The sequence below is a fragment of the Nerophis lumbriciformis genome, linkage group LG03 (genome assembly GCF_033978685.3).
Source record: "Nerophis lumbriciformis linkage group LG03, RoL_Nlum_v2.1, whole genome shotgun sequence".
Lineage (NCBI taxonomy): Eukaryota > Metazoa > Chordata > Actinopteri > Syngnathiformes > Syngnathidae > Nerophis > Nerophis lumbriciformis.
Window position 1 is genome coordinate 57,239,420 of NC_084550.2, and position 25,581 is coordinate 57,265,000.

General features: G+C 38.6%; 1 protein-coding gene across 1 annotated transcript in view; it reads right to left on the bottom strand.

Moving 5' to 3' along the window:
* itcha (itchy E3 ubiquitin protein ligase a) overlaps positions 1-23,757 on the bottom strand; it is a 36,282-nt gene extending 12,525 nt beyond the window's left edge. The window contains exons 1-14 of the mRNA XM_061939772.1: positions 23,590-23,757; positions 17,501-17,554; positions 17,264-17,405; positions 14,946-15,070; positions 13,239-13,370; positions 12,922-12,958; positions 12,690-12,829; positions 10,395-10,644; positions 10,211-10,306; positions 7,089-7,263; positions 6,933-7,002; positions 5,599-5,683; positions 5,372-5,500; positions 5,223-5,295 (exon numbers count right to left, since the gene is read on the bottom strand). Of these exons, the coding sequence (XP_061795756.1) occupies positions 5,223-5,295; positions 5,372-5,500; positions 5,599-5,683; positions 6,933-7,002; positions 7,089-7,263; positions 10,211-10,306; positions 10,395-10,644; positions 12,690-12,829; positions 12,922-12,958; positions 13,239-13,370; positions 14,946-15,070; positions 17,264-17,405; positions 17,501-17,525 (1,479 nt within the window). The 5' untranslated portion in view covers positions 17,526-17,554; positions 23,590-23,757. The remainder of the gene's footprint in view (positions 1-5,222; positions 5,296-5,371; positions 5,501-5,598; positions 5,684-6,932; positions 7,003-7,088; positions 7,264-10,210; positions 10,307-10,394; positions 10,645-12,689; positions 12,830-12,921; positions 12,959-13,238; positions 13,371-14,945; positions 15,071-17,263; positions 17,406-17,500; positions 17,555-23,589) is intronic.
* Between the last annotated feature and the right edge of the window lie 1,824 nt (positions 23,758-25,581).

Genomic DNA, 25,581 nt, shown 5'->3' on the forward strand with positions numbered 1-25,581 from the left:
ATGCTCTAAAAACGGTGATGAATGTTAATGAATTACATTGAGCGTAATAATTAGATTTGCTTTTTCTCCTCCCAGTATTGTAGCCGTTTTGATGATCAGCATATATTTTGCATATTAATGAAGACAGAGACACAAAATGGATGGCACGCCTTATTCTGCTCACTAAAGGGACGCAATCCACTGCACACGTTTAGAAGATCAGCTTTGCGTGTGCTATCAAGTTTGCACTAGTTTTAGTACATGCAAACCTTTCGTACATCAGGACCTGCGTGTCCAACTACAAACTGGAGAAGAGGATTGCACTTGGTCAGGTCTCTACCTTCACACTTGTACAACTTGGGCGTTCCTCCTGAAGAAGCTCCTGCTGGTAACTCTTAACCACAATTAGGTATCAATTTCTCAGGAGGGAAACTAAAAAAATAAAGTAAAATCAATTTTAAAAAGTATCCTTCATCCACATTTTATCAACCATCACAACATTGATCTTAACTTGATGGCTTAATTGTTAAACTGAATTTAAATTACAGTAGGACTTTACACACAAAAGTCTATATTTACCAAACAGAAAAGTACAGTAGTCTTATGAATAAAACAAAAACATTCTTCTCAAACTAGTTTACCATCAGGTCAGCAGCATCTTGCTTCAAACTGTATTCTCCACTCATTCAGACAGAGAAACTTAACAGCACTGATATTTATACTTATATTTACTTTTTTGTCAAGTTGTGTTTTACTGTATCAACTAACAAACAGGCAGTTAACAGTTCCCCCTGTTCTTTTAACTTATATTTACTTCATTGTGTGCTCTGACCAGTAAGCATGTAGACAATGACTCAAACATTGGTAGCCTATGCATTTGTTTTAATCAGCGTTTAAACAAGAAAACAACTGACTGTTTTCGACAGAAGACCTTAAGCAGCAAATACACACAGCTTTAACTTACAGTCTGTAGATTTTTGCATCAATGACGCGCCTGCTGATGGCTTCATATAGGGTCAGATATAAAATGTGTCCTCTTGTTCACATAATATGATGTAGAACACTTTACATCCACACTTCTTTTTTGTCATTGTTTTACCGTGGTTGTAGACTGAGCTAGTGCATTCCCGCCACCCTCCAGATGTGAATGATCTTTTACTAATAGCTTACCATTTAAGTGTGTACTCCACTAATACACTATTTCAAAAGAAAAACATATATCATGATACATTATTATTTTATATATATATTTTTTTGTTTGTTTTGTTTTGATTCCAGAAATTCAACACAAACACATATCTAGGTATTAGAGATGTGCGGTTTGCGGACACAACCGCGGATTATCCGCGGATCGGGCGGTTGAAGTAAAAAAAAAAAAGATTTTATCCGCGGGTCGGGTCGGGCGGTTGAAATAAAAAAAAATTAGATTTTAAATAGATTCAGGCGGGTGGCAGTTAAACCAATTCGGAAATATATATACATAGTTAAATGTTGTTACCCACATACGAAAAACGAGCAGGCACCTGCAGCATATGCCACAACAGAAGAAGAAAAACAAAAGAGATGGACACTTTTACGGAGCGGAGAAGGGACGCCTCGCCGGGGTCCGGGACCGAGGCCCCTTCCCCCGAGAGGGCCCCACCGGGAGCCGTAGCTGAGGCGATCCACGAGAAGGGCCCGACGCACGTCCAGGGTCACCACCGCGCCCACCGCACCGACACCCCACCTCGTCCGCCTTCGCCGCGGCCGGCGTCACACGCTGCAGGTAAGCAGCTTACCTGCCCGCCACCCCCGTGGCCGGGGGCTCGTAACAGGGGTCACTCCGCGCGCTCCGCCCGCGCAGCTTACCTGTCCGCCACCCCTGTTGCCGGGGGCGCGTAACAGGGGTCACTCCGCGCGCAGTGCGCTCACGAAAGGGGTGGGGCTCACCCTGGTTGATATAGACAGCAGGACGGTGGCCATGGAAGTCGGAACCCGCTAAGGAGTGTGTAACAACCCACCTGCCGAATCAACTAGCCCTGAAAATGGATGGCGCTGGAGCGTCGGGCCCATACCCGGCCGTCGCCGGCAGCGAGAGCCGCGAGGGCTAGGCCGCGACGAGTAGGATGGCCGCCGCGGTGCGCGCTGAAGCCTCGGGCGCGAGCCCGGGTGGAGCCGCCGCGGGTGCGAGGGACATCGCACCTCCACGCGCTTGGAGGTGCGCTCAGCGCGGCTCCCATATGATTGCGCACTGGTGTGCGTCTGGGCCGTGACAGCGTGGCACGCATTGAATGTCTGTACTGCATTGGATCAGTCTCCTTTCTTTAACAGGCAAAAGCTTTATAACCTCACTAATGCCTTGCATCGTCTATATTAGATATATAACAACGGGCGGGTGCGGTTCTGATTAAATGTTAGATCGGGTGGATGGCGGATGGTTTACGACTTTCTGATGCGGTTGCGGATGAAATAATTGCCTATCCGCGCATCTCTACTAGGTATACACAAACAAATTATAAAAAATAAAACATCTGCCACAAATGAATGCTCCTGTTTTTCCCAAATTTATAAATTCATACTTTTCATTCCAGATCGTTTATTCTTAGGTTTGATATTCAACACCAGCTTCTTCTACCCCCCTTCTTGATTTTTGAGTTGTTTGTATACTTGCTCACAGGTGATGCCTTTTATATCCAAATATCGAGTTGCACTTTTCACCACAATTGCTGTTTTCTCAGACTTATGCTTAGCTTGGAATGTACAGTTAATCACTTCAGCCATAAAATATAAAAATGTGTGAGTCCTGGATGCTACAACACATGTCTACTTTTTCCACAACTTTATCTCCTTGCACTTTTAATCTCCCTCTGCATATGATAGTTTATCCCCCGTTCCTATTTTCTGTATTTCAGCCACCTTTTTTCTTGCCTCACAGTCTGTGTGGCCAACACTGTGTGCTCCACCACAATTGACACACTTCTCCTGCACCCCTGCTCCACACTTGCCATATTCATGACCTCCCCCACACCTTCCACATGTCTATTCCCCTTTACAATAAGCCGCTATATGTGCATACTTCTGGTATTTGTAACACCGCAGAGGTGGCGGTACAAACAACTGCACTTTATACCTCATGTACCCTATAAATACAAATTTAAGAAGAATTTCCTCTTGAAATTCCACTAATATTGACAGGCTATCCACTTTTTCTCCTCCTCTCCTTGCTTTTAATCTCCTCATGTTGAATACTTCCCCTCCTTTAATTATCTCCTTCATTTTGTCCAAATCCTCACTCACTGGAATACCATAGATTACTCCTTTTGTTGGTCTCCTAGATTCTACCTTTCCCCTCTGCAACTTCTTTTTACAAAGACGTTTAAGTTTTAATGCCTTTTCTCTTTGCCCCTCACTTTTGCACACCATCATTAGGTCACCGTTGTAATAGCCTTCTTTATGTCGCCTATGTTCCCACAGAGGAACCGAGTAATTGCACTTGGTCCTACTTTTTTTATATCCTGCCCTTCCTTGAATTTTAGTATTACTTTGAATTATTTCTCACCATCTGTCTTCTTTCGCACAACTCTATCTTTCTCACTGCTACTTGATGAGCTACTTAGGGGTGTAACGGTACACAAAAATTTCGGTTCGGTACGTACCTTGGTTTAGCGGTCACGGTTCGGTTCATTTTCGGTACAGTAAGTAAACAACAAAATATAAATTGTTGGGTTATTTATTTACCAAATTTGCAAAATCTTCCACCAAAAATATTTTTCTTAGTGGAATATTTGATGTGAAGTAATCGGAACCTTGAATAGGTCAATAATTCATAATAACATTGAATTTGATTCAATATTATGTTTTGAGCAATGACAGTTTGAATGAAAAAAAACAGCTTTGTTTTATTAGTCAGCATTGCAACTTTTTCTAAATTACATTTAACCTTTAAGCTTTTTTATTTCACTTTTGTTATGTTTTTGTTTATTTTAATAGTATTTTTAGAATGTGCCGTGGGCCTTTAAAACATGAGCTGTGGGCCCTGCTATAGTTAATAAAAAATTAAATCTGATAAATCTATGGATAAAAAGCAGAGCCTGGCGACGCATGCGCGTTTATTATAACTCTCTCGCTCTCTCTGTCTCTGCCCCTCCCTCACAAATGCTGCTGCGCGCACAATTTGTTTTGTTTTTAACCCCTTCTTAACCCTGAACGTACATTGAAAATACACGCAACACTAACTCAAAATGCCGGACATTTGAGGCATTTAAGAAACTCCGCCCTGACAGCTCCGCAACAGAGGACATGTCCGGTGAAAAGAGGACGTATGGTCAGTCTATCATAGCCCGTTAGCTGCTAGCATGCCGTGTGTTGTGCCTCGGTGTGCATTGTTTACACAACGTGCGTTACGCTACTTAATATGTCCGTGTGGAAACTCGTTCGGTACACGTCCGAACCGAACCGGAACCCCCGTACCGAAACGGTTCAATACAAATACACGTACCGTTACACCCCTAGAGCTACCGTACTCCAAAACCTCTTCCTGCAAAATTGTTCCTCACCAAAGTCACTGCTTTCCTCACTCCGACTCAAATCCCTTTTCGACCTTGCAATTATTAATTGATCATTCACCCTGCGACCATCTAACCACAATTTTCAACACTTTTGCAGCCTCACCTGTTTTGGCGCTGCCGGGGAGACATTCAACTTGAACTTCTTCATCTCAGAAGGAAAAACATGTGATTGGCCCCCTTCTTTGCTAACTCCCACCCTCTGTCATATTGTACGCTATTAGAGAACTGTGATTGGATATAATCTGAATTTGTCCCACCCATTTACATGACAAAATTTAATATGATTGGGTTTTGTTTCTAAAAACTATTAGTCTTGTTTTTAATTCATCAACACTGATTTACTGAGGGTTGAGGGGAGGGGTGTGTTTGTGTGTGTATTCGCGCGGACGGGCGGAGCCTCACACAGGTGATGGACAGAAAAGAAGTAAGATGATATCATGCAAGTGTTGTAGCGTGTCCCCTTGGATGTAGCCAAGACAGGCATGCTGAAGAACTCGGTGCTGTCCTTGAAATGTTTAGTCTAACTCGGCATGTAAACAAGCCCATCCAAAGCAGAGGCCACGCTCTTGATTTGTAACACAAATAAAAAAAACATGACCTGGGCAACACACTGTGGTTACTCAGATTACAGAATGGTTTAGATTTATTTCATAAACCATTCCATCACGAATACACACACAATATAACATTTCTTACCTGACACCAGAACCTGAAGTATTGCACTTTGGCTTTAAAGTCCCTCACGTAGGTAATCTGTGGGCCGTTTTCACTGTTGGAAAAACAGCATAAAAATTCACCCTCCTTGGGCTATTTAATGAAGAATTACCGCACATCCGACTACTCACAGGGAGGATTTCCCTGTACGTGGGTCAATGTAGGTTGTGGTTCGTCTGTTGTGATCCACAAAGTAGGGAGTGCCATCCACGGTGAACCTCATCTCCCACCCTTCAGGCAAAGGCTTGTCATTGAGCAGCCTGAACAGCACACACAGACACAAGATTGAAACATTAGCACCCCCCAAAGGGGAAAAAACAAAAGAACACTGCTAGATTTAGTTGCCATTTGAACTGACCCTTGTGTCCTGGGGTCTTCCCATTGTGTTGCCCGTGTTGGGTGGTGAACAAAATACACTCTGCCATTGCTGTCTGTCCTCTTTTCTGAAAGAAAAAAAGAAAAAAGAAATAAATACAAAAATAAAAAATATATGTATATATATATACACATATACATATACATACATACATATACATATACATATATATATAGATATATATGTATATATTCACCACACCTAGTGTGTGTGTGACAATCATTGGTACCTTAATTTTAACTTATATACAGTACAGGCCAAAAAGTTAGACACACCTTCTCATTTCAATGTGTTTTCTTTATTTTCACGACTATTGTAGATTGTCACTGAAGGCATCAAAACTATGACACCTGTGAAGTGAAAACCATTTCAGGTGACTACCTCTTGAAGCTCATCGAGAGAATGACAAGAATGTGCGAAACAGTTCTCAGAGCAAAGGGTGGCTATTTTGAAGAAACTAAAATATAAAACATGTTTTCAGTTATTTCACCTTTTTTTGTTAAGTACCGGTACATAACTCCACATGTGTTCATTCATAGTTTTGATGCCTTCAGTGACAATCTACATTGTACATGATCAACAAAATAAAGAAAACACATTGAATGAGAAGGTGTGTCCAAACGTTTGGCCTGTATGTATATACAGGTATATATACACATACATACATATACACATACACATATATATATATATATATACACACATACATATATTACATATATACATACATATATACATATACACATACACATATATATATATATATACATACATACATACATATATTACATAAATAAATAAATGATAAATGGGTTGTACTTGTATAGCGCTTTTCTACCTTCAAGGTACTCAAAGCGCTTTGACGCTACTTCCACATTTACCCATTCACACACACATTCACACACTGATGGAGGGAGCTGCCATGCAAGGCGCTAACCAGCACCCATCAGGAGCAAGGGTGAAGTGTCTTGCTCAGGACACAACGGACATGACGAGGTTGGTACTAGGTGTGGGATTGAACCAGTGACCCTCGGGTTGCACACGGCCACTCTTCCACTGCGCCACGCCGTCCCACATACATACATATATACATACATATATACATACATACATACATACATACATATATATATATATATATATATATATATATATATATATATATATATATATATATATATATATATATATATATATATATATATATATATATATAGATAAGGGACAAGCGGTATAAATGGATGGATGGATGGATATATTTGCAATCATTTTCTAAAACTTGAAGAAATCCAAAAACATCCAGCTTTGATATTTACCCCAACCGTGCGGCAGGGGTCCCAGTGGGTCAAACTCTTTGTTGGATGTTGCCGCAAGCTGGTCTTGGAGCTGGACAAAAAAGAAAGGAAAACATAAAAAAAACATATCTTTCAAAATGTAATTCTTTGGATTTTGGATTTCGTTTCAGAGCTCACCCCATAGATGAACCTCTGGTTAAACTGCTGCATGGCTCCCTGCAGCTGGCTGCGCTGATGCTGCCACTCCTCGTAGTTACGCACAGACTCCTGTGTGGGGCGCTGCCACGTGGTCGTCCTGGTGATGTGGTCCACGAAGTACACCCGGCCCATGGGGTCCACCCTGCGTTCCCAGCTGCAGACACATGAGGGTGGAAAGAAAGCATTGTTGTGCAGATGTTAGACTGCTTAACTTAAATGATTAATTTTCAACTTTTGAAAATGAAAATAAGAGTAGGCTTTCCATCACATCTTAAAACAAAGCCTGAAGCAATATCAACTACCTGCCAGTCTGTTTCTGACATTAGGGCTGTTTGACCATTTGTTTTTTTCCCCAGAGAATAAGCTAACCCGGCGTGATGTACTGTAGCTGTTAAAATGTAAGTGTAACATTAAAGATGTCCGATAATGGCTTTTTTTGCCGATATTCCGATATTGTCCAACTCTTAATTACCGATTCCGATATCAATCGATACCGATATAAACAGTCGTGGAATTATCACATTATTTTGCCTAATTTTGTTGTGATGCCCCGTTGGATGCATTAAACAATGTAACATTACCATGAATTGATTAACGTGGACCCCAACTTAAACAAGTTGAAAAACTTATTCGGGTGTTACCATTTTGTGGTCAATTGTACGGAATATGTACTGTACTGTGCAATCTACTAATACAAGTTTCAATCAATCAATCAAAAACAAGGTTTTCCAAAATAAGAGAACAACTTCAACTCCAGTTATGGAAAAAAGTGCCAAAATGGCACTGCCATATTTATTATTGAAGTCACAAAGTGCATTATTTTTTTTAACATGCCTCAAAACAGCAGCTTAGAATTTGGGACATGCTCTCCCTGAGATAATCCTAATACCCACTACAACTATGGGAAATACTATACTTTGACTTTCACAAAGTGAAGTGGGGGGTGGCGGGGTTGAGGTGGGCGGGGTTGGGGGGGGGGGGGGGGGGGGGGTTGGCATGGTTTGGTGGTAGTGAGGGGTGTATATTGTAGCGTCCCGAAAGAGTTAGTGCTGCAAGGGGTTCTGGATATTTGTTCTGTTGTGTTTATGTTGTGTTACGGTGCGGATGTTCTCCCGAAATGTGTTTGTCATTCTTGTTTGGTGTGGGTTCACAGTGTGGCGCATATTTGTAACAGTGTTAAAGTTGTTTAAACAGCCACCCTCAGTGTTGATCAAGTATGCGTTTGCATTCACTTGTGTGTGTGTAAAAGCCGCATATACTATGTGACTGGGCCGGCACGCAAAGTCGGTGCCTTTAAGATTTATTGGCACTCTGTACTTCTCCCTACGTCCGTGTACACAGCGGCGTTTTAAAAAGTCATGTATTTTACTTTTTGAAACCGATAACTTTGAAACCGATACCGATAATTAGGGATGATACTCGAAACCAGTTTTCCCGGTTGTCCGATAAGAAAAGAACCGAGTCCTCTGACTCTAATCCCTTTTTGAGAACCGGTACCCGTTATCGAGACCACTATAGTAAAGAAAAAGAGTTGGTTCTTTATCCGAATTCCTGGGAACAAATCCCGTCCCGACCAGAAATGCTCCGTTGGACATCACAAGAAATGACGTCACGTAGCTCAGTCATTAGGCGCAGATAGCGAAAGCAGGAAAACAATGGACCGGAAAAAGCGCTCCAAGGTGTAATAAAGTTCAAAACAAAAGGTATAATCCAATGAATAACTTTACTGAGAGATTTGAGCAGGGTACAAACACATGACGGACACTTTTACGACCAACCGGAAACATAGCAACCAGGCTAGCAACGCACCTCCTTTACGGCAGCTGTCGCAACGTTCTTAAAGCAACTGCAGCACATACATATATATACAACATATATCTCCCTTTTTTAACTTTTGTTTTTCTTTCCTTGTAAACAAAACAAAATCACACTGTATATATGTTGTCTGTCTAATTATAAATAATGCAGACGAGGCGTGTTGGCTGAGTTCTTGACGTTTACTTTCACAGCGTGCTCATAACCTCATTCTTAGCTGCCGGCTGGCGACATGCAACAACACTTTTCGGGGCTACCGCGCATGCTCCTCACTCCCGTTGCATGCTGGGTAGTGTAGTTGTTATATTCCCTAGCTCATAACATCACATCTTTCCCCCTATAAAGAAATAATGTTAACTCAATAAAGTGTATTTCTTTTTTTAGCTTTAACTTTGAATTTTATAGCATTGTAACTACATTTGCAAACAACTTTTCTCTTCATAGAATTTTCTTTCAATAAAGAAATAAAGTGCAAAAATGTCAAAGCATCATAACAAACAGTTATGTCAAATAGCAGCAGAAGTGCACTTTTTGAGCTGTATTATTTTCAGTTTTGTGCCCACGGGACTGATTTTATTAACACTATATTATTTATACACCTATAGTGATCAAAGAGACAGGTTGTTTTTGTGTTACTGTATACCGGTATATTTGTTTTTCTGAAAAATCCCACTTAATATACTTTGGGTAACAACAGTCAATATTTATTTATTTTATTTTATTTTTTTAGGGGGGTAACAGTCAATATTCATTTATTTATTAGATTTTATTTTTTTTCTTATATAATAAAAGTGAGCTTTTGTTAAACCAAATATTGTTTTTTTCCATATACAACAACCTATCTGGACTCGATAAGAGAATCGATAAGGAATCGGTTCGATAAGAGGATTCGATAATAGGCTCGAACTCGATAATTTCTTATTAAACAGCATCCCTGCCGATAATTTCCGATACTCCATTTTAAAGCATTAATAGTCTCTCTAGTAACAATAGCACTGTAGCTAACATAGCTATGCTAGTGTTGCTAATATTTGTGTCTGACTCCTTAATGTTATGTTGTTGTATGCAAGATATGATGTTTTTTACAATGGACAAGTTCAGAGTTATGTAAAAAAGTGGATAAAGTGCAGAACATTGCTTCATACACACAAAATGGCTTGTTCCTGGTAGGGCATCAGAAAAGACCTTTAAAGCATGCACATACTATAATTCCTCTGACACTTATTTCAAATTGCTTAACAATTTGGAACATTTAACATAGAATGAGGCGTGATGTGCAGTCTTACCCTGTAGGTAGAGCCTCTGGTCGGTCCCAGGTAGTTCTCTTTTCAATGTGGTCGACAAAGTACATACGTCCATTTGGGTCCACACGCTGCTCCCAGCTACATAAAAGATCAATTGACACATTAGTATGACTACATGTGACATTTAAGTAACTTTAGGCAGGACATAAGTGTGAGTTAGCTCTACCCTGGTGGCATGGGGCCACTGCTCATGGCCCTGGAAGCTGCGGTGGATGGCGCCGCTGGTGCCACGGGTTTGGGCCCATTAGCAGCAGGTTTTGCTACAGCTGCTGCTACTGCTGCTGCTGCTGCTGCTGCTGCTGCCGCTGCACCCGTGTTGTCATGAAGATCTGAACTCACGCTGGCAGATGCCTGGGGCGAGCCTTCAGATGCCAGACCCTCACTTAACTCACTTGGAGATGAACTGCTAGAGGAAGCTGGAAGAAAAAAGGAGCAAGAAATAAAGTTTGTACTACAGTGATAATTTTGACAGCAGTTTTTAATTTAGTTTTAGCCATAGTCTTTTCGCAAAAATGTGTTTTAGTCATATCGTAGTCATCTTAATTCAGAGGTTTCAAAGTCGTTTTCACTGAAGTTCACATCGCACACAATTTTTTATGCATTTTATTAGTAAATTTTTTTTTAAACTAAAATGTAAAAACAATATGGTAAGTTGTAATATTTTCACCTCAAAATATAGTGTTTATTACTGTAAATGGAAAAACAGTACTGCAGTTTTTATGGTAAAACAAAAGGCAGCTCAGTTGCCAGAATTTTACTGTAAAATTTACATTTGTTTTTTTTACTGTAAATTAAAAAACTGCATTTTTAGAGTAACATTTTGGCACCTGAGCTGCCAGTTTGTTTGTTTTTGCCGCAAATCAACAACTGTACATTTTTCGGTGTATTACTGTAAATGCCAAAACAGCACTACAGTTTATTACAGTAAAAAAAGTACTGTTTTTTTAATTTAGAGAAAAATGCTGTAAAAACAACAGCAAATTTCACAATTTTACCATCGAATCTATTGCTACTTTTACATTGCACAATTTGATGGATAACTTGCTTTGAAATCATTATTATTAGTATTTATTTCTATTTAAAAAATGATTTGAATGTTTGATCATATATTTTTGCATAATTAGACAATATTTAAGTTAACAAGATGTGCGATTGCATGGAGTACGTATATTTTTTTCTGCCAAAATAGAAAGAAAGAATACATTTAGTAAGACAAGTTTCAGAACTTTATTGATACATATTTTTCGAGGATTTCGAGGGCCAAATCAAATGAAGTGGCGTGGTGTCTTGGCTACTGTCCAGTGTAAATACAGCAACCCGTGTTATAAAACTGTATATAAAACTATAAAACTTTGTTTGTGTGTTAGCTTGAAAAATGACAAATCTGCTCTTTTGGGTTGTCAAGTTGTGCAATTAATATCTGAACAGTGTGGCGAGGACATTTATTAAAGTGCATTGTACGGGTATTTTGCTTATTATATTAGCGGGTAAGCCCAGCTGAAGGAACATGGTCTTCTACAAAGTAGTTTGTTTTTAAGTATTTCTTTATTTTCTGACATGTGGTAGCGTAAGCAGCCTTGCTCCTGCTCTACTATCTTTAATAGTAATTCAGTACAGTATAAGTCATTTGGAAATATTAGCTTTGGCCTACTCACTGTTGCAAAGATGTCCAGATTTTTACAGTAGAAAATCGAGCTACAAGGTTTACAAGGTGTTTTGTTGTCTACCACGGCAAAGAAGACATTGTATTGATGTCTTGTATTGGGTTTTGTTTTCCGGGAGAAAAATCAAAACAGTGTCCCTTCCACCCCTCTACCACATGCAACTGTGATTGGATATATTTTCTCCCACCCGCCTAAACACAAAATCAAATCTAGGGCTGCAACAACTAATCGATTACATCGATTAAAATCGATTATAAAAATAGTTGGCGAGTAATTTAGTCATTGATTCGTTGGATCTATGCTAAGCGCATGCGCAGAGGCTACTTTTTTTAATTATTTTTATAAACCTTTATTTATAAACTGCAACATTTACAAACAGCTGAGAAACAATAATCAAAATAAGTATGGTGCCAGTATGCTGTTTTTTTCCAATAAAATACTGGAAAGGATAGAAATGTAGTTTGTCTCTTTTATCCGATTATTAATCGATTAATCGAAGTAACAATCGACAGGTTAATCGATTATCAAATTAGTTTTTAGTTGCAGCCCTAATCAAATCTAATTGGATTTCATCTCGGTCAACAGTTTTAATTTGTTGACTAAATTGTCAGTTAATTTTGTCATTGCTTAAGGCAACGTGCTTTTGTTTTCATTCGTTATCGTCCTAATTTCGTCAAAGGAAAATAGGTCATTGACGATAACGAAGACGAACATTTTTAGTCAACAATATTACCACTGCTGTACTTAAAACTGTAATGCCAAAAGCATGTACTACTTAGTGAGGCGTTGGGGTCTACCAGGAGCGGAAGAAGGTCGAGCTGGTCGAGAGCGATGAGAACCGGTGGCACCTCCTACGGACTGGGAGTTGACAGTGCAAGCATCAGGTACGATGACCCACTCGTCAGAGTCGCTGGACGGAGACGTGTCTCTGCTTGGCCTGAAATATTTGCACCAAATGCAGTGGGTCAAGAAATACAAATTAAGCATTTAATTGCTTAAATCATCTTCGTTAGGTTTGGTTGACTCCACCTGTTGCCGTTTTGTCTCGCATCATCTCTGAGGGAAACTGGAATGAGAAGGGACGGATAGAAAATGGCTACATACTCAATAAATGTTGAAAAAAGATGAGTAGTTTACTCTAAAGTGTTGTGCTTGTAGTTTAAAGAGACATAGAACTGACAACTGTAATCACTCCAGTTCCAGAGGTGGCGGTAAAGCACTTTACAAAGCGGTTGACAACTATTGAGCTACTTGATGCTGCTGTCGTGAAAAATAATATGTAGGTATTTTTTAGTTAAACTGCAAATACACGTCATTAAATTCCAATTATGGTATTATGATCTCACCATGGTCTCTCTCTGCTGAGGCAAAGGCTTCGGGGTCGACTTGCATGCCATCTAGACAGACTGACAGGTCACCGACGACGTCCCGGGAGTCTCTGTCGGAGCACAGCTGCAGCGTCTGTACCACCTCGGACACTAAGGACAACACAGAAGCATCACACGGAATCAACACGTGCATTCATTTTATTTGTTATACAACATAATATTTTTTTTTTTTTTATTCAATATAATTTCCTATTTACTTGTGGAAAACGTAGTTAAAAAAATTGCCAATGAGAAGTTAATTATTTTTTCCCCACACTGTTCATCCACTGGAAAAGAAATTAACTGGTCTACGTATTTTAATGGAAAGTTTATTTTAACAGTGAAATACAAAAAATTCGAATGACAATCTAGAGAAATAAAATAAACAGTTGTTTTGGCAATCTAGGGGAAATCCTGACATTACAAAAAAAAAGCAATTTGTAATGTGAATGCAATGTGACCTGCATGCGGACATGACGTCTGCTCGCTATTTCGAGTTTGTGGCTCAACAGCAACTGACGCCATTACATTTCCCCCACGCTACAGAACGGCCCGAGGGTCAAAAAGGTGCGATCGTAATGCAACGACGCTGTCTGTGTTAGTATTATTAATTTATGATGGCATTCTGTTTGTATTGGATAAGTTTCACAAATTCCTCAGTAAACTCACCAAGATGTCACCGTGGAGTTATTCAGTCTCTTTAGCTGATTGGACAGGCAGCTTCTGCAGCTGGTGGGTCTATAGCGAAGACTTCTATTTTGTTTGATCTGCCGTTTTACTGTGGTTTTACAGGCACCGTTTGGAAACAATTACGGTATGTAAAACAATTACATAATTTTTCTATGTAAATAATTCATTTCGCAACGTATATATTTGCGGCTTAAAGTCTGGTGCGGGTAATATATGGAAACATATTTTTTTCTTCTAAAATTTAGTGGGTGTAGCTTATGGTGCGCTTTATAATCCAGGAAAATTCGGCATATATACAAACATACAGTTTATATATACATACACACACCTTCACACAAACATATACAGTATACATATAGTACTTGCATGGCATTTAGCGTTCACCTTGCTATGAACCCAAAGTAAAGAAGTAATGGTTAGCTTGACTTTTCAAGCTGGATGTTCAAGAACAGAGACTGTCTGTTCCTCTCTTTGAAAGTCCTCCTACGCAGGATGCGGATAGATCTTCATTAACTCATGACTTTAAACTCTGGAAAAACATTTTCGCTTTTTCCGTTTTTCTCTTAAGCACAGTATGACCATGTCCAACTCTTGCGGTATGGATCACATTGCTCTGTATTCTGCCAATTGTCTTTTTGTGCAGATTGGAATACACAAAAATACTTTATATTTGTCTCTAAACAGTTGTATTCCTTCTTTCTATCTTGTGTTGAGAAAATGTCCCACAACAAAAAAACACAGACAAGTGTAGACACATTTACTGGATGGGTTATCTCAGGGTAATTATATCAGCATAATAAAACACTGCCTTAACTGAGGACTCTTACATAAAAAGTGTGCGTTACATATGGCAAAGAGCAAAGGATAAGCTGCTGATAGACACAAAACTTAAGACTAAGCGTGTTCCTTTCACCTCTGTGGGAATGTGTGACACGTGGAATATTCCCTCAAACACAGAGAAACAGATATGGTATAATAATAGAGCATGACACTAACATTTCAAGTCGTTAGCCTTCAGCGTCTCCTGGATCTCCAGAGTGGCCATTCCTAACAGGATGTCTGCCTTCAGCGTCTGGTAGCTCCAAACACGGAATATCAGCTTGCTGAGAGGAGTCACGATCCTGTAGGCAAAGAAACGTGTCAATCAGAATATAGCATCATTAGCTTTATAAAGACAGATTGTTTGTCGGAATTGGATCGACCAAACATTGTTAATGGCAAACAAATGTATATAAAAGGATGTCCTAATTACCATTTTTGCAACCTAGATCCCATTCGATACTTTGACAATAGATTGTAGAACTGAAAATGTTTTATAGCAAGTAACCAAAGTAAAGACATATTTATAAAGCAACTCCTATTACATTTAGAATTTGCTAGTATTGTTGAAAATCAGATGATGTAATAAACAAATGTGTGGCATTAAATGCTACATACAATTGTTCTAACCAAATAAAGTGATTATTGCACAATAAATAAACAAAAGCAAACAGAGATATTGTCTCCAATTTGAATGCCCTCAAAGTCTTCCTGTATCCGGGGAATTATTCCCTGAGTTTGCAAACAATAACAACTATTTTTTTAATTTTTATAATTAAAACAAGAAAAATAAAAAATATTTATCTAATCCCTTTAGTATCGTTTATATACTGATACTAACGTAAGTATCGACATCGATGTCGATCACCCCTACTTTACATTGAACCTTTAGCGGTTAGCTTCTTGTCTTGTGTATAGCATTCTAAGCCATTCATTTTCCTCTATTCCTCCAGTGATAAAGACACTTGTAAAGAAACTGAGTTTAGTTTCTCTGCCCTTGTGGTGAGGATTAGTATCTTAGAAGTGGATTTGCACTGTGGATAGACTTGCAGTTGGCTCGCAAATTCGAGCCGATGTTCTAGCAAGACATGCACCCTCCATGTAACTAAAGGAATGCGTAAATGTAATTTTGTCTCCCTGAGCGTGCAACCCATTTGAAAGAATCTTTCACAAGAGTACAATCTTTAGTCAGGTACACATTGGGACACAGCTGTGGTAAAGATCGGCTGGGCTCGGCAGCTGATCGCCAATCAGTTAAAAAAGGAAACTATTAGGCCCTGATCTGATCCAATGATTGGGATCAGGACAGCTCTAATATCAATGCAAATAAAGTCATCCAATACATTTAAAAAACTGTACCAATCCAGTGTCTTACAGATATTAGTAAAGGTGGGAATCTCACCATTTAACTACGATTCAGGGGCTACGATTCGATTTTAAATTAATTATTAAACACACAGGCCAAAGGTTTGGACACACCTTCTCATTCAATGTGTTTTCTTTATTTTCATGACTATTTACATTGTAGATTGTCACTGAAGGCATCAAAACTATGAATGAAGACGTGGAGTTATGTACTTAACAAAAAAAGGTGAAATAACTGAAAACATGTTTTATATTCTAGTTTCTTCAAAATAGCCACCCTTTGCTCCGATTACTGCTTTGCACAGTCTTGGCATTCTCTCGATGAGCTTCAAGAGGTAGTCACTTGAAATGGTTTTCAATTCACAGGTGTCATAGTTTTGATGCCTTCAGTCAGTGACAATCCACAATGTAAATAGTCATGAAAATGTTTCGTCTTTATTTGAAGGGACAATGCACAGAAACATTCAGCTCAAAGACAGATATGTTCTGTACCAGATTATAGCTAAATAGCTCATTTCCATCTGCAAATAAAGAAAACGCATTGAAATGAGAAGGTGTGTCCAAACTTTTGGCCTGTAATGTATATAATTATCAAATTGTATTTTGTTATTAAAATATTGTACATTGTTAATAGATCATATATATAATTATTATATATTCTAAATGTATTACATCTAATTTAAAAAAATGTTAATAATACATCTATAAAACTCATCCTTTGGCTACTGACGTATGCTGTATTGCATAATTTTGCTAAAAGCATGAAAACCGTAGTAGCGTTTTAAATGAACAAATAAATAAAAGTCCCTACTTGGGGAGCAGACATCCTTGATTTAATTGTTGTGCCTTCTAAAACAACAGAATGTTCAGAAAATGTGGCCCCAGTCGACATAAACTCGCAGCTCAAAGACGTGTGTCGTCTATCTGCTTCATCATATTGTAACATTCCAAGGAATGGAGGCTCACCCCTTATTTCCACAGTGCCCGTCACGCCCACGGTGCATTATCATCATTAATTGGTGTTTGGACATTTATTCATGAATCGCCCACATTCTAATCATGATGCATCGGAGAGTCGATTATTTTTCCCACCTCTAAAGGCAGCAATCAGGTTGAACATGTGTACTTACACGGTGAGCGCCTGCTTCCATTTTGGACTGTGTGTGTTGTTGCACTTCTCGGTCCGCTTTGACTGGCCATCCACGGCTACTTCCACATATGGACTGGGGCCGAACCAGTTCTTTTTGTTTTCCTTCAGCTTGGCTGAAAGCACTGGAGGAGATACACATATAAACAAAACATATTACCAAAACACCACGTTAAAATAACAGTTTGGTAAATAGCAATGTTGTACTATGTGATCTTACCTGTGACTTGTAATTGGGCCTTCATGGTTCATCCATAACACTGCCAAGAACCAGCTAGTTAAAACAATTGGGGGAAAAAGAATCACAATTTAATCTAAATTATGAAAACTACAATATGTCTATTACAGGCATGTTAATACAGAAAATAATGTGTGTTGTGTGTGATAAAAAGGTAAAAGTAATGTTTAATGTTCATTTATCCATTTAATTCGTCATGTATACAGCGCAGCTGAAAAGTATTCATGGCGCTTCCCTTTTTCCACATGCTTTGTTACAGTCTTATTCCACAATGGAATACATTTATTTTTGTCCTCAAAATTCTACACACAATTAATAACCCGGGATAAGGTGAAAGGGTTTTTTAATATATTTTTTGCAAAAGTAAAAAAAATAAAAAACAATTCCCAGCCTTTGCTCAATACTTTGTTGATGCACCTTTGGCAGCAAGTACAACCTCAAGTCTTTTTGAATACGATGCCACAAGTTTGGGCAGCACGGTGGACAGGGGTTAGTGCATGTGCCTCACAATACGAAGGTCCTGAGTAGTCCTGTGTTCAATCCCGGGCTCGGGATCTTTACTGTGTGAAGTTTGCATGTTCTCCCCGTGACTGCGTGGGTTCCCTCCGGGGATTCCGGCTTCCTCCCACCTCCAAAGACATGCACCTGGGGATAGGTAGATTGGCAACACTAAATTGGCCCTAGTGTGTGAATGTTGTCTGTCTATATGTGTTGGCCCTGTGATGAGGTGGTGACTTGTCCAGGGTGTACGCCGCCTTCCGCCCGAATGCAGCTGAGATAGGCTCCAGCACCCCCCGCGACCCCAAAAGGGACAAGCGGTGGAAAAAGGATGGATGGATGGCCACAAGTTTGCCGCACCTATATTTAGGCAGATTCACCCAATCCCTCTTTGCAACACATTTCAAGATCCATCAGGTTGGATGGGAAGGACATTTTCAGATCTCTCCCGAAATGTTCAATCGGAGTCTAGGCTATGGCCACTCAAGACATACAGTGTTGTCCTGAAGCCATTCCTTTGATATATTGGCTGTGTGCTTAGGGTCGTTGTCCTGCTGAAAGATGAACCGTCGCCCCAGTCTGATTTCAGGTATGCTCTAGGGCAGGTTTTTCTACAAGAAATTCTCTGTACATTGCTGCATTCATCTTACCCTCTATCCCGACTAGTCTCCCAGTTCCTGCCGCTGGAAAACACCCCCGCAGCATGATGCTGCCACACCATGCCGTGCCTGGTTTCCTCCAAACATGACGCCTGGCATTCATGCCAAAGAGTTCAGTTTTTGTCTCATCACACCAGATATTTTTTTTCTCATGGTCTGAGATTCTTTAAGGTGCATTTTGCCAAACTTTACAAAGGAATGGCTTTTGTCTGGCCACTATACCATACAGGATTGCTGCAGAGATAAATGGTTGTCCTTCTGGAAAGTTATCCTCTCTCCACAGAGGAATACTGTAGCTCTGGCAAAGTGACTATCGGGTTCTTGGTCACCTCCCTTCTTCCGCGATGACTCAGTTTAGACAGCTGTAAGAAGAGTCCTGGTTTTTCCAATCGTCTTCCATTTACGGATGATGGAGGCTACTGTGCTCATTGGGGCTTCTCGGCAGCAGATATTTTTCTGTATGCTTCCCCAGATTTGTGCCTCGAGACAATACTGTCTCAGAGGTCTGCAGACAATTCCTTCGACTTCATGCTTGGTTTGTGCTCTGCCATGCACTGTCAAGTGTGGGACCTTGTGTATACTGTAGACAGGTGTGTGCCTTTCCAAATCATGTCCAACTAACTTAATTTAGCACAAGTGGACTCCAATTAAACTGTTGGAACATCTCAAAGATGCATCCATCCATCCATCCATCCATCTTCAACCGGGACGCGGGCATCTCAAAGATGATTAGTAGAAACAGGATGCAAATGAGCTCACATTTTAGCTTCATGGCAAAGGCTGCGAATTCTTATGTACATGTGATTTTTTTTTTCTTCCAGCTTTAATATATTTGCGAACATTTTTAAGGAAAAAAAAAAAACGTTTTCACATTGCCATTATGGGGTATTGTGTGTAGAATTTTGAGGACAAGAATTAATTTATTCCATTTTGGAATAAGGCTTTCACATAAAATGTGAAGCGCTGTGAGTGCGTTCCAGATGCACTGTATGCATTTTACTTTGTTTTATGCATTTAAAACTATAATTATTCCGTGTAAAATGTGTTTTGTGGTTATATTTTTGGGCGTCTGGAAGAGATTAATTGGATATACATTATTTATTTTGGGGAAAATGGCATCATTTTTTTGTACGATTCGTGTGTTGGCCCTGCCGTACCCAGGTTGTACTCTGCCTTCCGCCCGAGTGCAGCTGGGATAGGCTCCAGCCACCCCGCAACCCAAAGAGGGACAAGAAGTAGAACATGGGTGGATGGATGGACAATTTTCAGCTGACTTTTTGGAACCCATTAATAACAAAAAAAACTACCACTGCATTCACAATGGCAGTGTACAGTATACACGTGTGCCATTCAAATTAAATTACTTGTGTAGGAGTGTTTATTTTGTTTTGTATTTTCAGTTTGACTGGCCATGACCAAAACAAGACTAAACAAGTAAAAGGGACAGTAAAAATACACTTGTCACTCATGCACATCAAACCACACTATTATCTTCTTTCCAGAAAACAAACTCCAGGTATAGTAAGCCAATATTGATTTAATGTGCACAGTGATTACGTTCAGCTTTTCTTATGTTCAGCAATAGCATTATATACCGCCGGTCCGTGAGCATAAAACGGCCAGTACCACTTTTTAAAAATAACAAATGTGATTAATGACTACAACCCCCATAGAACACAAAGCAGCAGAGCTAATGGACTCGCTATTTGGCAAGCCAATTGCTGTTTTGTGTCAACACCAATGCATAAACAATTTTCAAACCCTTTGGCACCCATTGGAAGTTGGTGCCTGTTTATTCAACCAAAGTGTCTCTCTTGAAAATTAGACTTCCTTTTATTGTCATTCAAATTTGAACTTTACAGTACAGATTACCTACTCAGTGGCTTAGTGGTTAGAGTGTCCGCCCTGAGATCGGTAGGTTGTGAGTTCAAACCCCGGCCGAGTCATACCAAAGACTTTAAAAATGGGACCCATTACCTCCCTGCTTGGCACTCAGCATCAAGGTTTAGAATTGGGGGTTAAATCACCAAAAATTATTCCCGGGCGCGGCCACCGCTGCTGCCCACTGCTCCCCTCACCTCCCAGGGGGTGATCAAGGGTGATGGGTCAAATGCAGAGAATAATTTCGCCACACCTTGACAATCATTGGTACTTTAACTTTAATTTTATAAGAACGAAATTGTGTTGCATTAGCTCGTTGTAGTGCAGGATAAAAGAGCAATAAGGTGCAGATATAATATATAAAGACATTACTGTACAGATAAATGTATTGCACTTTTGCATATGCATCAATACAGACGTATTTATTTAAAGACAAAACTTTGTGTTAGCTGTGCATTATAGGCGAGTATATTATCATTAATAATTAGTGTCAAAATTGCATCTTTTTCACATTGCATTACATCTTTTTTCTTATATTTTTACGAATTTCCCTGTAGGAAAATAATAATGGTAATGATAATAACAATAGTAATAAAATTACGATTAACGTTGTTACCCTAGGGTAAACTGGGTAACACATGGCACACTGACAAAGCTTAACCTATTGTTACTATAACAAACTACAAGGTTAATATAGCTGGCTTCTCTTTCTTCCCCTCCATTTTTCTGCTTTCTTTTGTATCTCTAGTTATCATTACCTATATGTATTGTTGTATTTGAACAGCTGTATTGTTGATAATAGAGGTAAATTATTGGTATTATTCATTATCAATAGCGCTATTTCTATTGGAATTTGTATTGCTCCATTTGTAGTGTAATAATATTCATTGTCCTCCAAAGACGCACCTGGGGATAAGTTGATTGGCAACACTAAATTGGCCCTAGTGTGTGAATGTGAGTGTGAATGTTGTCTGTCTATCTGTGTTGGTCCTGTGATGAGGTGGCGACTTGTCCAGGGTGTACCCCGCCTTCCGCCCGATTGTAGCTGAGATAGGCTCCAGCGACCCCCCGCGACCCCAAAAGGGACAAGCGGTAGAAAAATGGATGGATGGATGGATGGAATTATTATTATTCATTATCAATAGCGCCATTTCTATTTGTATTTGTATTGCTCCATTTGTAGTGTAATAATATTCATTGTCATTTCTGTATTATTTATTTCACTAACTGCTTCTTTGCTATCACTTTTACATCATATTTGTACATATCCTATTTGCTGATGTTGCTCTATTGTTGTTGTTATTGTTGTGTTTGCTGTTGTTGTTTTTGTCTCTCTGTCTTATCCCCCTCTATTCCCCACAATTTCCCCCTCTGTGTTCCTTTTTTTCTCTTTCTATCCCCTCCTGCACCAAATGATAATATAAATACATTTAATAAAGTCAAATAAAAATAAGGCAACAAGAGAAGTATCCCACACTTCTCTTTTGTAAAGTAAATTTGTACAGCCGATATGGGCATCTACATCAACTATATGATTTGCCTGAGAAGCTGGACAAGACAAAAAAAATAAAAAACAATAATAATATTACGATTGTGTAATTGCACAACCCCCGGTACCTTTAAAAATGCTGCTTTATGAAAATATTAGTGTTCAGTTGTACTTTTAACAGTGTTTCTTATTGTAGATGTTGTAATCTCTCAAATTCACCAGGTAATAGTGTTGTTTTGTTTATTCTATTTTTGTGAAGGGGTTCCATTACATTTTGTTTGGGATCTCAGCAGGCAGGTGTTCCAAATACATTGAACGTTTTTCCTCATTGTCCTCATAGGAGGTTTTTCTAGGTTACGTAAGTAGGTAGTTAAAATAGCGCTATTTCTATTGGTATTTGTATTGCTCCATTTGTAGTGTAATAATATTCATTGTCATTTCTGTATTATTTATTTCACTAACTGCTTCTTTGCTATCACTTTTGCCATCATATTTGTACATATCCTATTTGCTGATGTTGCTCTACTGTTGTGTTTGCTGTTGTTGTTTTTGTCTCTGTCTTATCCCCCTCTTGTCCCCACAATTTCCCCCTCTGTCTTCCTTTTTTTCTCTTTCTATCCCCTCCTGCACCAAATGATAATATAAATACATTTAATAAAGTCAAATACAAATAAGGCAACAAGAGAAGTATCCCACACTTCTCTTTTGTAAAGTAAATGTGTACAGCCGATATGGGCATCGACATCAACAATATGATTTGCCTGAGAAGCTGGACAGGACAAAATAAATAAATAAATAATAATAATAATAATAATAATACGATTGTGTAATTGCACAACCCCCGGTAGCTTTAAAAATGCTGCTTTACTTAAATATTAGTGTTCAGTTATACTTTTAACAGTGTTTCTTATCGTAGATGTTGTAATCTTTCAAAATCACCAGTTGATAGTGTTGTTTTGTTTATTTTATTTTGTGAAGGGGTTCCATTACATTTTGTATGGGATCTCAGTGGGCAGGTGTTCCAAATACATTGAACGTTTTTTTCCTCATTGTCCTCATAGGAGGTTTTTTCTAGGTTACGTAAGTAGGTAGTTAATCTTGGGCTATTTCAAGAAGGTAGCCTCTACAACAGAGAAAATCCCAACCTGGGTGGAAATTCAAATCTGGCCTACAGATTCTATTTAAACAGCAGTTTTCAGGGAATGTGTTTATTTGGTCATCCCTTATTGTTTATATATATTCCTAAACGTAATCAATGTCGTGACTACATGTTTCTATAATAATCTATTAAGTAATGTATGTATTTATTAAGCTACACCGATCCAACACTACATACTGGGTCAAGTTTACCCTAAATACACTGCACTCACGACAAACTGTTGCTAATAGCGAACCCTTGAACGCAACTTGATTAATACACTGCGCTACCGACAAACTGTTGCCTTTAGCGAACCTTTGAACGCAACATAAATGCTAACGTCAACCGGCTCCCCGCGTACTTCGCAGCTTCCACCGTCAAAGGAAAAGTCACCGCAGGACTGTACCTGACATTGACTGACGATAAAAGGACACAGCGGCTGCTTTCCTCCTAACGCTGCTGCGACGTTGTTGTCACGTAATAATTAATAACACCGCCTGACATCATAGCCAAGCTGGCCCGACATACTAGCTAGCCAGGGCCACCATGGAGGCTGTTCCGGTGGGAGGATTTTCACAGTAAGAGCCGCATGTTCGTCACAGAACGGGGGTGTCTTAACTTTTTCCTCAACAAATCAAAGTATGAAGGGCCATTATGATGTTTTTATTTGGAAAAACTACAGACGTAATTATTTAAAGACACAAATTTGTGTAAGCTTTGGGTTATAGGTGAGTATATTATCATTAATAATTAGTGTCAAAATTGCATCTTTTTCACATCTTTTTGCTCTTTTTTCTTATATTTTCCCCTAGCAATATAGTGTGGGCCTTTTCCTGTAGGGAAATAATAATGGTAATGATAATAACAATAGTAATAATATTACGATTGTGTGATTGCACAACCCCCGGTAGCTTTAAAAATGCTGCTTTACGAAAATATTAGTGTTCAGTTATACTTTTAACAGTGTTTCTTATTGTAGATGTTATAATTTTTCAAATTCATCAGTTTATAGTGTTTTGTTTACTTTATTTGTTAAGTGACGACTTAGTTTATATTTTTATTTTATTTTCTATTTTGAGAGCTTTTAATTTTTTGGATCAGGTGTCCAAACTTTTTGTAAAATATTATTGTTAATAATTAGTGTCAAAATTGCATCTTTTTCACATTGCATGATATCTTTTTGCTTTTATTTTTCTTACATTTTAACGGGTTCTTTCCCAGCAATATAACGTGAGCCTTTTCCTGTAGGAAAATAATAAATGGTAATGATGAAAACAATAGTAATAATATTACGATTGTGTGATTGCACAACCTCCGGTAGCTTTAAAACATGTTGCTTTACGAAAATATTAGTGTTCAGTTATACTTTTAACAGTCTTTCTTATTGTAGATGTTATAATTTTTCTAATTCATCAGTTAATAGTGTTTTGTTTATCAATTTTTTTAGTGACTACTTAATTTATATTTTTATTTCATTTTTTTATTTCGAGAGCTTTTAATATTTTGGATCAGGGGTGTCCAAACTTTTTGTAAAATATTATCAATAATTAGTGTCACAATTGCATCGTTTTCACATTGCATGACATCTTTTTGCTCATTTTTCTTACATTTTTATAAGTTTTTTTCTCAGCAATATAGTGTGGGCCTTTTCCTGTAGGAAAATAATAATGGTAACGATAATAACAATAGTCTGTGATGAGGTGGCGACTTGTCCAGGGTGTACCCTGCCTTCCGCCCGAATGTAGCTGAGATAGGCTCCAGCACCCCCTGTGACCTCAAAAGGGACAAGCGGTAGAAAATGGATGGATGGAATAACAATAGTAATAATATTACGATTGTGTAATTGCACAAACTCCGGTAGCTTTAAAACATGTTGCTTTTCGAAAATATGAGTGTTCAGTTATACTTTTAACAGTCTTTCTTATTGTAGATGTTGTAATTTTTCAAATTCATCAGTTAATAGTGTTTTGTTTATTTTTATTTTTTAAGTGACTACTTAGTTGATATTTTTATTTCATTTTTTATTTCGAGAGCTTTTAATATTTTGGATCAGGGGTCTCCAAACTTTTTGTAAAATATTATCATTAATAATTAGTGTCAAAATTGCATTGTTTTCACATTGCATGACATCTTTTTGCTCTTTTTTCTTACATTTTTACGTTTTTTTTCCCAGCAATATAGTGTGGGCCTTTTCCTGTACACTCTTAAAACGAATGTGTTGGAACGAGCACAATTTGTGTTGTTTTTTTACACATCTCCATGTCCAGAGGGGGACAACTCAATTTTTGTCAATTTTAACACATTCACTTTGTTACTTATATTAACACAGTAAATGTGTAGGTTTTAGTAACAAATGTTTGTGTTACTTACTCAAAATCAACATATTTTTGTGTATATT